Source organism: Dreissena polymorpha, chromosome 3 (genome assembly GCF_020536995.1).
Source record: "Dreissena polymorpha isolate Duluth1 chromosome 3, UMN_Dpol_1.0, whole genome shotgun sequence".
NCBI classification, from domain to species: Eukaryota; Metazoa; Mollusca; class Bivalvia; order Myida; family Dreissenidae; genus Dreissena; species Dreissena polymorpha.
In genome coordinates, this window is record NC_068357.1 from 77,722,281 (window position 1) to 77,738,459 (window position 16,179).

The 16,179-nt window shown below is 37.4% G+C and overlaps 1 protein-coding gene across 7 annotated transcripts in view; it reads right to left on the minus strand.

Annotated features, from left to right (window-relative positions):
* LOC127874842 (delta-like protein 1) overlaps positions 1-16,179 on the minus strand; it is a 111,594-nt gene that overhangs the window by 22,209 nt on the left and 73,206 nt on the right. For 6 of the 7 annotated variants that reach the window (XM_052419487.1, XM_052419484.1, XM_052419486.1 and 3 more), the window contains 3 exons: positions 2,779-2,947; positions 2,163-2,480; positions 1,597-1,657 (listed from right to left, as the gene is read on the minus strand). In XM_052419487.1, coding sequence (XP_052275447.1) covers positions 1,597-1,657; positions 2,163-2,480; positions 2,779-2,844 — 445 coding nt within the window. In that variant the 5' untranslated portion in view covers positions 2,845-2,947. Of the gene's footprint in view, positions 1-1,596; positions 1,658-2,162; positions 2,481-2,778; positions 2,948-5,072; positions 5,248-16,179 lie in introns of those variants that run through there. The other variant, XM_052419488.1, reaches the window with a different exon arrangement.

Genomic DNA, 16,179 nt, shown 5'->3' on the forward strand with positions numbered 1-16,179 from the left:
TGAGCGATTAGAGAACTAAGATGAAGTGATTTGATTGTTGAGCAGAAGTTCCAACAAAGAGTGGGAATCGATAAGAGAAGACGTTACGAAAACGCGTATCGTCGTTTGCACTTTATAACGCAGATAAGTCTTGAATAAAAAACAAAATGACTTAACACAACGGAACGAAACTCAACACCGGTAACACCAAATCAATCTTGCTTTGTACGGAACAATAAACTGTACTCGTCTTTCTTAAAAATTTAATCTGAAATGTCTACGATACAACGGTGTTGTGGGTAAAATTCCGAAAGTCTGTGTGGTTTTGAAACATAATTGTACCATCCGGTACAGTGTGCATATGGCGCACTGGCCGTATCATAAACTCAGCGAGTAAAATATTAAAATATAAAATCTGTTAAACGCATGAGAAATTTTCGACGGGCGCTCTCCGCCATTTAGTGGCAGATGGTAGCCGGTTCGCGGGCTGGTAAAATAATTATACACCTTTGGGAAGATTTCTACCCGACTTTTTCCCCTTTGTAGTGGCTGGCTCACTGTACACCCCTTGCACAAAGAAAGAAGACGATCTTATAATCTAACAAGTCGGTGGATAAAGTAAGGGAATGCGAAGGGTTTTAAACCTCTAATGGTATAATTAAAAAATTATACATTATAGTCTCGGTGTAGCGTTGGGCAGTGTTTCAATAAAATATGGGAAGCTCAATAAAGGCTAATCCTTTTGTTAAATGTGTTAAATTGTGAAAAATGTTTCTGTTTGAGTCGTTTGAAGTAATAATCCACGATATAGCGACGTCTCGCACATTTCTTTTTTTACAGCTCGTTGATTAACTCAGTTCAGGAGAAAAAATTTCTCACAAAGCAACAATATGCTAACATCAGTTGATTCTTTCGTCGGTTCTGTGGTCTTGCAATTTTTACAAGACCCGACAGCTTTTAAATCCAACAGGTAAAATCCATTTTATAAACGAATGCTCACAATGGTTGCAATAATCCAAATTCTTATACGTGGAGTTCCAAATTGACACTGGAACTATTTCCATACCCTATTCATTAGTTCTCCATAATTTTCACTTTAGCCATTACGATGTCTCTTGTACCACCTAGAAAGCACGTCGACTCACTTCCATTCACCACAGGATACCAGTTTCTTGGCAGAAATTGATGTGTCGTTTTGAGTCAAAGCAGAAATCTTGGGTTTCACGTTCTATTTCCTCGTGCACAGATTTACTAGGACATGAATAAGGAATTCGGCGGCAAAAACAAACGGTTTGTATCCAAACGAACCATAAACAATCCAATTATTCCTGTGACATAATCCAGTTATTTGTAAATCCAGCAATTGTTGAGGCCCCGTTTTCAGTAAAGAACTTCCACTGGGGCAAACACACTATAGATTCACTATACACACGCACATTAAAGATCCATTTGCCAGCAAAACACGTACATCAAACAGAAACACTTTGACATTTCGTAAATTCAAATCAAATACCTGGGAGTACTTGTGTCTACTTTCTTGGTGCAAGAGGTGAAGCTTTATATTGATGGAATATAGTATATTAATGAAACAAGCCCATTAAAAACAAAGATTCTTACCTGTAACAGGGTTCTTAAGGGTTGCATCGTGCCAAGCTTCAATTATGATGGAAAACGTTCCCTGTAAAAAAAAGAGAAGGGATTCACGTTCTAAGCTTAGCGCAACAGTATAAGAATCCTCTAATTTACATATAGTTTAATTAACAGCCCATCAAGGAAATATCATTTTGGGGAAACTATCGCGCGGTCGCCGTAGAGATGGTGCTCTTCGGACAATGTGATGAATAAATCATGGATGTGACGCGGTGAGATTGAATTACTGGAATTAAGAAAGAGAATGGATCATATCCGATGCATATTTAATTTACTAAACCTAGCGACTTTCCTGTTCAATTCTACACAAGCTGTTTCGAAGGAGACCGTAGGACCCGGTTCAAATCGATAAACGTTTGTATGGGAGAGGAAAAAATATGAAGATTTACCAGAGTCTTAGCAAACTTAGTCATGAATACGGACAGCTTAAAATTCCCCGTACAGGCAAACATGCACTTTATGGCAGGTAAGCGAATGGTTATTGCTTACAGGAATGTTTGGAAAAAGGTAAACAAGAGGTTTGCTTTACTTACCGGCCAGGAGAAATTGAAATGGAAGGAAATCACATTGTTAAATCCAGTGAGTTTTTGGAAATTCACATCGTTAGATCCTAACACATCCGTTGAAACATATCCAAACAAGCAGTTCGCCTTGCTTAAATCCGGCGGGATATTCGCCATGTAATTTGTTAAACATATCGTAAAGAACGTGTGACAGGGCTGCGTGCAGATAGGCCCGGCGGCCGGGCTACTGGAGTCCATGACCCCATTGCAGCAATTTCCATCGTAATCCAAGCCTCGAGAATTATTAAACGTTGACAGGTTGAGCTCAAAAACTCCGCTGCATAATACCTGCAAAATGAGAATAAAATTTAATACAATGAAACAGTACTGTTGTTATTTAATTGTGTTTAATCATGTTTTACTTTTAAGTTCAATTCGCATATTCTTATGTAAATTAAAGTGTTCCACATTCTCAAAGCGTCTCTCTTCAGGTTTATCATGTTGCCGTTGCATGTGCTGTCTACTACCAGGTATCTTTCAGAATAGTAAATTCTTTAATAAACTGGAACAATAGTCGCTCGCGTTTCTCTTTTTACTAAGCTACAACAAAAAAATCAACCAAATTCAAACAAATAATTCAATTTACCTTTGGTAATAAAATTAGTATGTTTAAAATCCCTAGAATGATAATTGTTGCTGCTCGCCACTTCATTTTGTATGTTTACACTGTGTTTGGCATCAGTTCAGTTTGATATTCCACAGCACTACAGCCTCGCTATCGACTAGACTCCGCCTCTGCGCTTGATTGACACTCGCTGTAACAGAGCAAAGCGAAGGCTTTATCGTAAAAATTTAATACTATTCGATAAAGGTAAATCCAATTTCAGTACGATTACATTTGCATATAAACACAAAAATTAATACAGTCTGCTCACAATAGCTTAAACTGGTGTTAGTTTTATAAAATAAACACGCACACAGATGAACTATCCGTAAATGCTGCGATTGCAGTAGTAGTAGTAGCAATAGTACTGGTAGAGCAGCCAATTTAAACTCGGGGTTTAGGAGTAAATTATCGGAGCGCTCTGTTTGCTCATTGGAGTAAAGAGAGCCTTGCTATCAAATAGGTAGTCAGGAACTATCAGATGGCACGCGAGGGCTCGTGCTTAGCGTGCGACTGTGATATTTCCCCCTACTCACCAAAAAACGAATGTACGTTTTGTGTACATACACATACTTTAATTGTTATGTCCTGGCTCTCATAACAAGATTTTAAGCTCTTCTAAATTACAACTGAAAGGCACAGAGACATGTTATATAAAAAATTATCTAAATAAATTTGGTTTCAATAAAATCATCAAACTTAACTTCAGTTTTTTTTTATGAACGAACATGTAAAAAGGCATTGTTTTGAATTTAAACAGCAAAAATATACTTTTTAAACGTGTTTTCGACAGTATTGTTTATTTACATGTCTATATTATTTTTGCTTTATTATTTATATTATATTAAATTTATTGAGGTATAGTGAAGGCGGATGGCAGTGAGACAATTCGTCATTTTTGCGGCTGACAGACTATCGAGCTGTTTATAAAGGTTCGGTGTCGTTTTATGTGTTGGCGCGTGAAGACGTTGATTTCTACTACCGGATCTTTTATCGTCTGATGAATGAGGTTATAAATTCATTCTTTGTAACTTCAGCTGTCGAATAAGATGCACCTGCTGCTACGGCGAAGGTGTTTTCATATTTAAATTACTTCCATATTAGGAAGAGCGAGGCGCGTGGCTCCCAGGCAACGGAGTGTGTAATATAAGAGGTCGTGTGCCGAACGTTTTTATACAGGTAAAATGTATATAAAAATACTAATTTATTACCCATTAATAAAACGGCGACGTTAAAAATTTAGGTCATGCTCAGGTGAACACAATTTATAAGGCTTTTTTACGCTGAACAAAGCTTTACTTAGTATATGCAAATTAGCGTTTAAACGGATGTCGTCTGTTTTGAAATTTCGGCGGGAGATGTGTATTGCGTAGCCGCATGGTCTGGCATATGGATTTCCACCTGTTGTTATTTTGATAAACGGTATGAAAATGTGTCACAAAGGGCTACTTTTCCATTTCGTAGTGTTTGCTGAAATGCTTGTGCAGTGTTTGAACAAAGATACGGCGTGACCCTCGAGATAGGAACATTATAGCTGTTGTAGACAAGGCAGACGAACAGCTCGATAACGATCAGTTAGTAGGCGATAATGCAACTGGATGGTGATGCGATAGCCAAACAATACGGCAGGTGTTTCTTGCATTTACCACCAATTACCGAACAATTACTGATTTACGGTGTTTACCAACAACAATCCGCGCAACAATAGTAGGTACTAAATTCAATCATCGAGTGCCGTGCACGATGGTTGCAGATGGCGAAGGATGTGTATTGATACACAGATTGCAAATTAGCACTTTTATGAATGGCTCCACAGATATTATCTCGATCTACCCAATGTCTACAGGTTAATGTTAAAGATCGTTTAATGTGAACAACAGTATAAAATTTACGAAGGATTCGTCCTTGCAAAAAACGGCTTGTTTGTACATCAATCACAATCGCATACTGAATAAGTTTTAAACTTCAAACTCACGTCTAAATGATAAGGTGCTTTCTTTCCTTTAAATCACTGTTACCAAAACGTCTTTTACTAGATGCGATCACACTGCCCATACTGTCGCTAGCATTTGACAGTCAAAGGGACTTAATTCAAATTTCGTACTTTTCATGTAGATGACACAAAGTTTCTAAATTCAAGCAAGCAATATAAAAACTTTACAATATTTGATGATGACGACTGTGATTTTAAAATTATAATAATAACAATGATAATATAAATAATATTTCTATGATAATGATTAGTATAATTTAAATATATATTTTAATGTACTTACACAAATATACGAAATACAGCTGCACAACACGCAACTTTTATATTCAAATGCTCTTCTTTTTAAGTGTATTCCGTAATATTAAATAACACTTGTTATGATACGTTTTTATTTGTTTGTTTACAAAGATAAGTTGCAGCCAATACAATATGTAATGTTAGAACTGAATATGTACATGAAATTAGCTATAACTGTCACGCATGACACTGGCGATTCGGGGGCGTGACTAGGTAATTACATTGACCAATCAGTGACGTCGTATGCCGGGTATATCGAGTCGATTTAAAATCCCGACCACGTGTTTCATGCGAAAATTGCTGTGTATTCACCATGGTAGAAAACTTGTTTTTAATCTGGATACATGTTTTAGACAAGAATTGTTTGTAATTGGTGAATTCTTGGAAGAACTTTCCGGCTTAATTAGCCAGTTTTCTTTATCCGAACTTGAAATAATTAAATTGTGGTAATGCATGAATCACAGGGATCATCAAATACTTCCAAAGCGTAATTAATCTTTTTTTTGCTTCATATGCAATATTTAACTCGCGCGTTTATCCATTGTACGACAGCAGGTGCAAAAATCCACCTGACTCCAGTCGCTGAGGTTTATTAACCATATAAGTTTAGATTTTAATTTCCCCACGCGCCCGTCGCGCGTCTTCGTACATTTTGAAGATGACATGAGTTGAGTTTAAAGGTAATAATATGTTCGGTCTTATTTATAACCAGGCCCCTTTTGAGTACTATTGAGCTATTGGTAATTTTGTGTATTAGAGTGAACACGTTCTTGAGGAAGGACACAGGTGTTATTAAGGGTTTTGGGGATTTTCTATAGAATCTAACGGTTTAGAATAATTTTACCAGATAAAGGTTTTTGCCACATTTTCGTATTTATACAGAGCATGGTCAATGATTTGGTATAATGTTATTTGTGAGGACGTTTTGCTTAATTAATTTGGACGCGTGCTGATGTTCTTAAAAAAGTTCCTAAAAGACTTGTACCCAAGTACGATAATATTCGCTGTGATACCAATCGCACGTTTTTCGCAGTTTAATTCTCACCAATTCTGTTTTCGGATACACTTTGAACATAAAAACGAAGTTTTTTCTTTTCATGTCTTCTTGTACTTCTAAAGTGATTTTCACACTGTGTAAAACACGGCCCTTCTTCAAGACATCAGACGCAGTTTTCCCAGACCCATGTCTGGGTTTGACCCCTAATTCCGTCAAACAATCTGATTGAACTCTTTTGTCAAACAATAGCGCACAATAATATTAAATCCAAATGATAATCGATTAGTGTTTTGATGGACTTTTAACAGATATTCGATTAATCCCAAACGGTCCCGTTAAAGGATTAAGGGTCACCGTAGGGCGCCATAGGTTTCAATAATTTCGGGCAAACCGGATCAAAGAGATACAAATGCCACCAACCAATCACTGAGACAATGCTAATATAACCTGACCATTTCTAATACGGATTAATTAATCTTTGATGAATCCAATCCCGTGCAATATCGTCCCACAAAACGCCATGTCCGGCACCTGTTTACCGGATCTAGATTCCTATAGCTTGGAAGGAATGCGAAAATCTGTCAGCCCATTATGTTTAAGGTGCAATTAAAAATATTTAAGTTTTAAATTAAAAGGGGATCGATGTATCGCAATCTGTCGCGTAATTATAACTAATTATCGACAATTACATAACCACGTGACATATGACGATGGCTTTAATTGAGTGAAAGGTGTGATAATTACTCATCCGGGTGAGAAGTTTGACAGATGACAGTGGGGGTTGCGGAGCGAGTCTTGGCCAGGAAACATAGCTTTGTAAAAAAAAAATGCGAGCCACTTTATCACTGTATTATTATCTTGTAATTACTTCTAACGGAAACACGTTTTTATCTTGTCATGTCATGTCCGATTCATATATTGAAATTAAATTTCAACTCTTTTATAACTACATGTACTACCATTTTTTTTTAAATCGATGTACGAAGCTTTAATGCAGATAATACATGCTTAAACGCTTGTATTTCAATACACGTATCACTCAAAAATAAATACTGTTAATATATGATTGATAAAAGTCGCGAATGCTGTCGCAATAAAAAAAAATCAGACTTAGTATTGTCGATAACAGTGATCAAATAAGCCCCCAATTATCTATTTCAACAGCAGCAAATTAATTACATTGAGATTCAAATATTATAAAAAACATAATCCTACACCAGCGGACAGTACGGTTCCGAAGACATCTCGATATTTACGATGGAGACATCGAACTATCAGGGACACATAATCGCTGCGACATTGTCACCATGTCGCGATGTAAACAGTCGGCGTTATGTCCCCGGAGTTAGAATATCGATACTTGGCGACTCATTCGATCATTATTGGGACGAATTGCCTTAAAAACTCTTAAACGGAATTTCATGAAGGCCGTTGAATATAAGACATCAACAAGGCATTATGTCGGTTCCATGAATGTATACAATGTTTATCCCCATAGTCCATACATCTACTCCTCGTACCATCACAACAGTTTAAGAACTATTCAATGAAAGTGAGCCGCGATCTGGGAAAACGGAACTTAAAGCATTTAAGCCTAGTGAACTCTCCCATCCTTCTAATTGGATCAATGTATTTCCAAAATAAGGGATGTCAATTATAGTTATTTCTATATTTAGAATATTTCTTACAGAAATTCCTTTAAGCAAACAACGCAGACCCTAATGAGACGCCGCATTATGCGGCGTCTCATCTGGGTCTACGTTGTTTGCCAATGCCTTTTTACTAGACGCTAGGCATAAATGGGTTAATGCATGTGCTTAACGTGTCGTCCATGGTCAGTCCACACAAGCTAATCTGGGACGACACTTTCCGCCTAGACGTCCATGGTCAGTCCATACAAGCTAATCGGGGACGACACTTTCCGCCTAGACGTCCATGGTCAGTCCACACAAGCTAATCGGGGACGACACTTTCCGCCTAGACGTCCATGGTCAGTCCACACAAGCTAATCGGGGACGACACTTTCCGCCTAGACTGGATTTTCGTTAAGAAACGAAAAATTCCATAAAAGCACGGGCTAATATGTTTTCCCAGAAATTGGCTCAAGTGAATTCATTTGGTGGATTGTATTGCAGACTTTCAGTCCCAGACATATTGCACTCTTTACAAAACATATAAAAATGATCGAGTTGTTTCCGTGATTCATATGTGATAAACAACAGCGCACTCAAATTCACTTCAATGTGCATGTTCTTCGCGGTTCTATAAAAACATATAAATACCTTTTTTATATTCAAGAGTTCTTACTAGTAACATTAAAGCGTCCTTTATATATAAAAATAGGTGCATACTCGCAGTTAACATAGGCTATGCAATTAATTACACGATAAATCACACAAAACAAGCGCTGAAAATGGAAAATAATTACAAAACTTGTATTTTGTGCTCCAGTATAACTCGGTATGTATGGGTCCAATTTGTATTTTAATATTCGTTCAAAGGACTGCTCTTGAAATAACTAAGAACACGTGCGACTTGTTAAGGAGCTCGAAACCACGAGGAAAGTGTGAAGAAGCAAGGTTTGCTAGGTATTCCTTTCCGATGAATTTCAAATTGTGTTTTTGGTTTTGACTTTACTAAATTACCGGAAAATTTCGTTACGATTTTGGGCGACGTTAGTAAATTACTAGAATGAACATCTAACGCGGCGCCTTCATGTATACATTATAACCATATTTTAGGAGCTTGTTACGAGCACGTATTTATGTTTACCGACGCAAGTCGCAATAATTATTTATATTGTGAATACAGAGCGTGAACTTATATCCTTACAGGCATACAAACGATTTGCTGAATTTAATTAACCATACATAATTATACAACCATATTTGTGTTTTGATGGTTAACCCATGTATGCCTAGTGGACTCTCCCATCCTTCTAAATTGGATCAATTCATTTCCAAAATTAGGGATGTCTAGTATATTTATTTCTATATTTAGAAAATTTCTTACAGAAATTCCTTCAAGCAAACAGCGCAGACCCTGATGAGACGCCGCATCATGCGGCGTCTCATCTGGGTCTACGCTGTTTGCCAAGGCCTTTTTTCTAGACGCTAGGCATAAATGGGTTAATTGTTACTGTCCACAATAAGTGCTCTTAGATATAGGGTGTTTAGCAAATCTAATGTATTTATTGAAAATTTTATCATACATTGAATTTACATGAGAAATAAACTACATGTTTATGTTGATTAAATGGTACACACATTTTTTAGACGATAAATTTCAAAATTCTAACACTTCAATAATTAAACATTAATATTGTTAGGATCACACATAGCTAAACCATTTTAAGAAGTGTTCCGTATTTGAAAGAGTGAGCAGACGTTGCAACGTCACTTCAAGTTTGACACAACGTGACGGGTTTGACTAAAAAAATGAGAATCCGAAATTTTACAAACTGAACGCTTTTGTTTTCCGGTTTTATGGTCGAATTGTGTGGTAAAAAAACAGGTTAAATATGATTGAATTAGAATACGGTAAAGGGAAAATAGCCATTATTTCCTTCACAATAATGGTTACAACAACATTACCATATGAAGAGACGAGTATCACATGCACACCAATGCAAGTAATGAAAGTAAATGAATACCATGTTTTCAACGAAAACAATGGCATATAGAGTGCTTTTTCACACTGTTCTGTGTAATTTCCGCATTGACATGGGTGTGAACCTTTTACATGTAATTGCGGCATGTTTAAAATCAAAGATCAACATTTTTTAGTGATGAAATTAATTTCAGAAACGTCTCATTGAAAGGAACGAAGCAGGAAAATCACACGTATGAGTCAGTACGTGCCTGTGATGAAATGGATCATATGTGTTTTATCTTATTGTTTTATATGTGCAAAACTGTGATAAATGTAAATATTGGATGAGACTATAATAAATAAATAAACTATGTGAATAATCGTCTCCCAACACGTACATGTGCGCTAAAGAATGAACACCCTTCTTTGCCTTTTTTATAAAATAAAATAATTGTTCACCACACACACGCGAAGAATCCCTTTCCTGGGACCTGCACCGGAAGCGGATACTCTACAACAGCGCGTCTGGTACCAATCGGGGAACAGTCATAATTAAAATTTGCATCGAATTTCAGGACTTCCGGTTAAATTTCACATTAAACGGCCCTTCAAAGTACTCCACACGATCCGGTAAATTAAAAACTAAATTGCATTTCAATAAACAACAAAGGGGCGCTGATATTCCGATAATTGAATGACCTTGAAAACACTAGTAGTACATCAATTGACAACGAATAAAAAGTACCAATGCCGTGTGCATCGGGTTACAGAGTTACATCATGTCCAAACTTTTTTCACAGTATACACGTGTTAAGTATTCGAGTCAGTCATAATAATATTACGCACGTGCACCATCTACAAAAAACAGCATCGATGTTTGCGTTACAAACGCATAGCAACGAACCCGCCGATGCGTTCAATGTTGAAAATTCATGCCTTTTTAATTAGAAGCACTTAAAATCTCAATACAATTTGGCATAACACGGATAATTACAAAGATCCGTGTACCTGTTCCGCATTGGAACAGACGCTACCTGACGCTAAAGCCGGGATCGCGCGAGATTCGCGTACAAGCGTTCCAAGGCTGCGCTCGATTTGCACATCCCGATTCGCGGTTCTCACGGTTCCGGGTTCTCATATGCGGTACAGATGTCGAAAAAAATCGAGCATCCCCCAGCATGTCGCCAGGTGTGTTATCTAGGCCAGGCTAGAAAACGGCAAACTTACGAGAATATCTTTGGAGAGATTTTTCAGCCATTAACTCTTATGTTGTACATAAGTGTGCCATGAAGAGGAGCATTATCGCATGTTGATATACTTTACTCAGTGAGAGCGAAACCAAGCAACATCAATTTTATTGCAATACCGTCTGGAGACCGTTTTTGCCTTTGAACTATGAAATATTTCTTAGAAGATAACCTGCTGCTACTGAAATTGTAGAAGAATTGCAGAATTTGAGTTTTGTTCTAAAAAGCATTTGGCAGGTTCGTGGCACAGCATGATCTTGGTTGATCCGGGCACGCGACCACATAATGACTGCGCATGCGCTATGTAGATTAGGTGGCGACAGACGGATGGGTTATATGAGCATCTGGAAATTGACTCATCTGCAAGGGAAGAATATTGTTGACATTAACGATGCTGGTCTTGCGTCTTCCGTCAAAAGTTAATCTCTCACTCGAGCGCGACTGCTGTTATTTTGCAGACGATAATCTTACGTAGATGGCGCATGCAGTGTAAACATCGTCTTTTCCCGTATGAAATGGTCCGTGGGATAGCTAAACAGCTGGGCTTTGTCCAGGTGAAACGAGCCACGCCAAACACGTGTTCCAGAATGGCATAAAACTTAATGACATCATAAAACTTACAATAACGAGCAAGAAAATCACAAGTTTTTAATGTTGTTTATACAAACATGTACGCGGCAAGATGCATAGTCTAATTAAAGGTCGCGAAACCAAGGATTTCGTTAAGAGGAAGCTCGATACCCAGCCGCCCTATGACCCCAACATGTTGATATGTAAGGGAACATGCGGACCAGCCACGGGCGCAGCATTGCTTGAAATGATTGCAAATATACCATTTGGAAACATTCACGCATTTGCTAACGGTGGCATTGTGCAATAAGACAACTTATACTAGGACAACAATATTCATATATTTAGCCCACTCTGAGCTTAATGGCATATCAGCATATAAAAAATTATGTGCGAAGAATGCTGTAAGCCGATTTTGCGTTCATGCTTGGCATTATATTCATTTGTTCTAATACGAAAACGCTGTTGTTGTTTTTACATTTGATCAAAGCATCCATACAGTTTATCTTTCTATCAAGTTTAGTCCATAATTTTAGACACCACATGTTTTGTGTAACTGAACTCCGTTCACTGAACAAGACACGGAGAAAAAAGGACCTTACCATATAACCGTATACCCATAAAACAATCATGGTAACCGCTAGATCTATCAATATTAAGTGAAAACATGAACTGCAGTCAGGATGCTGTTACAACTACCAGACATTCCGCCGGTCCTGACCACCCAACGTCAAAAGTGTCAAGAGGTCCCGAAAAAACGGGCCATAAAACAGAAACATTTATGAATACGGTAATTGGCGAGAGCATAAACTTGCACCCGTTTAATTCCAGAGAGCTTCTGTCATTTTAGGCAGATATCTAGACGGCTGGATGGAAGACCCGTGTTAAGATGACGGCCTGATAAGCGCGAGCGGCGGTTAGGAGCAGGGGCGCGTGCGGTCGACCTGGATGACCCGCGACGTAGCGTCAAGAGATAACACATGCTTTACAAACACTTGCTGAAGGAGTTGAAAGCATTCTTGAAATTATTTATTCGCCAATTTGTCAATAATGAAATATTTAACATGATGGATTTGCTCGTAACACTGCTATATAAAGCATTTCAGGACCAAGTACACGCCATGCTTTCATGCTGACAGCAAACTTCGTCAAACGCTTTTTTCGCTGTCAAAGGCGTGCTTAAAGTTTATATATCGAGATTTCTGTTATAACGCAGCAGATTTTGCTCAGAAGGTGACGGGACACGGAAGTCGCAAGTATAAATGTACCGTATATGATGGCAGGGACGAGTTAAATGGCATCAAACCAACCCAACAACGATCGGAATGCATAGCTAATAAATACTTCGAAATGTCGGTTCCACAATTTCAATTTTAGCGAATTTTAATAACCTGATTATTCAATCGCAGCAATAAACAATGAATGAAACAATTGAGGGAAAAAAACTGTATCAAGCATAACATAGCCTTCATGGACGCACTTCTTATGGCTATCGCCAATTTTCATAACTCTAATCATCAGTGTTCCGGCGCTTTGTCCCTACTACCCAACGGTCACGATCGTTTTGATAAACTCGACGGTCCTTTCATGCCGGACAGAAATCACTTTACCGGTCAAACCGATACTTTATTGACTTTATAATTACAGTTTATCTCTCTAATGTGCTTAATATATGGTAGCGGTAAGTGAAAAACAGCTTTGAGCCGCTGAATTAATTAATAAAACGTTTGGTTGATAAATTGAGATACAATCATGGCGATGGACATACTCTGGGCAGTTTTTGATGTGAAGACGATGACGATTGAAGCCACTTATGGTTTATTAAAAAAAATTAAGCTACCATCTTCAGATCTATTTCAGTAGTGACTGTCATTATGGAAAGTTTGACTGTCATTATGGGAAGTAACAAAGGCACTTGGGGAAGAATATACGACTCTAATCAAACAGGGTTTATTGACGGTGAATATCTTTTTTATATTGAATAAAGCCAATTGAGCATTCAAGCGGCCCAATGAAAACGCAAGCGGTCCAACATGGCGCGTGGATGACCAGATGCCACCACTTCAGGAAATCATTTTACTCTCCAAGACGGCTTCTTAAGAAGCGACTTCAAAAATGAACTTATTATTCGAACGACCAACGCTCTTTCAGTTATTAGCTCAATTTAAGATATCTTCCGGCAGACATGTCTTCGAAATTGGCTTGCATATCTTTGATCATGTACCGTTAGTTTAATAACAAACAGGTGACACGATCGTTGGTATAAATTTTTCATTATACGTGTTATTGTATAAACGCCATGCCTTGCAACGTCATGGTGGTCTTTTTTTCCGGAAATTATATCATATACATGTAAATAAATAGATATATGTATAAATAAATTGATACATAAGTAAATAAAATAGGCAATGTCATCCGTAAACGAATGTGATCTGGTAATTTGATTGCCCTGTGTGGTAAAGCAACAGTTTAGGCAATGTTCGAATAAGACTGCGTCTATGAAAAGAATTAAACCATTAGGTTACAATTTTATCAATAAAACGTTCGGAGTTTAAACATCAAACTAGTTTATGCAATGCAATTTCGACAGCATTGAGCTCAACTATAATTCAGTTGGTGGTGCCAACATTATCGAATCACTAAGCGTCAAATTATGTTCAAACGATCTTTACCAGTGTAATTTTGTTGTCGAATTATGCCCAATTGAAATCAAGCGCTACTCGCATAGCCAACGTAATTGAGTGAGTTTGAAGAACGCTAGATCTGGAGGCAAGATCCGGAGTTTCGGACCTTGCGAATTCTAAATTATAAGGGGCTAGAGGCGCAATTATGGAGCGCTCTTGACACTTCAGATTTCTGGCCATGTGCAAGGTTATGATGAGTTAGCACTGTAACACAATAGCTCTAAATGGACGGTCGAGGACCATTTCATCGCAGGCGGACAATACTGATGGGGAATGACATGGCTATGCACCGGATAATTAGCGGTTTCGGATTTCTGACGGTGTTTCCGGTAGTATGACAGGTCAAATCATGACAGGATTATGTATCGACCGTCATATGAAATTATGTGACATATACTATGATATTCGTTGTTGTCGATTCAAGGTCTGTAATAATACCAGTGAGCCGTTACGTATAGATTAAGCATCGAATAGAATATCAAAGATACACGTAAAAGAGACGGTTCGTGTTAGTTCGGCGATGATTTCTGCTCGCAAAGGCCGAAATATAAATACTAGTATATCTGTGAACGATGGTTTAAATTTAGTTAAATTAATCTGTTTGTACTAAATAATTATCCTGTACTCTCACTTTGTTTTAGCTATAAATAATACACTTATACACTTTCGGACATACGCTAGCCTTGAAATTTTTTTTTTCATACAACACCCTCGCTCACCTTTCAAATGAATGGAAAACAGTATTGCCATTATCTAGTGTTATAGTCTCAACCAAATCCAGCGCAATTCATAATATAACAACTATATTCACACCAGGGACTCTATAATTAACTGTTTAATTTTGTACATTTTTAAATACCACTCGAGCACAAGTGCCTGTTCGCAAGAAGCCGTTTAAATAAACCCTCAAACTCCCCCTAATCCGATGTCTGTGTGTTTGCTAGTGTTTATTTTGCAGACCAAGAGCCAAAGTGGTTGGCCAGTTAGGCTTTGATTGTATTTAGAATTGACATTTAATACTCATGGGAAATTATCTTTAAACACTCTTTATTTATCTTTTGCAGAGGCTTCTTTCGTTATAAATTCACAGCTGATTATGTTAACTGCACTTCAGCTCAGTTGCTCGGTGCTATCGGACCGTGAGATGTTAGAAAGCCCGAATGCATATCGCTTGCCAATATATTTTTTTTCTGTAGAATAGGTAGTTTTATAGAACAAAAGAAGTGATAACTGTCCAAAAAACATTTGACATGTGCAGCCGTAACAAGAAGAAAACGATGAAGAGGATTTAACTCGAGTTCGAAGAAGAAAATTAAAAAAATATATATACATGTAAACGTTTAACAACGCCTTAAAATAATCAAACACACATTAACAACCATGAAGGGACACAAATCTAACAAAGCTTTATCAACACAAGATTAAAACTGCGGTATACATTTGAAACTCCTTTTTTTAAAACTTAAAATCATTTTCTCGTTATCATTTTTGCGCAAAATAGGTCTTTTCCTGAATGGTGGGTGTTTGCTTCAATAAACCACCACAGACATATTGTTGTACATTTCTTTTTTTCTTATTAACAGTTACTCCTACTCGTTAACTCGCATTAAAGCGGCCTTTTCACAGATTTCGGCATACAATGTAAATGTAAAACAATGGATCTAAAAAACTCCAGTAAAAACAAGAATACAATTAAAGAAAGAAAAAAGTAAACCTCGAACCACTGACCCCTGGAGTAAAAGTCCATTGCTTAGACCACTCGGTTATCCGTGCATATGCAATGAGTGATGTATTTTATACTTTATATAAGCAATCCTCGTAGTATCACAAAATATAACGACCCCAGAACTCTCCAAATTATTCAATCGTTTCGCGTTGAAACGCTTTCTAATTTTCCGGTTTTTAAATCGTCAAACGATGCACATATATAAATGGATATTTTAGAGCATGTTAAATGTTCAGAATTACTGTTTCATTGCAAATATATCTACAAAGAACATTTGC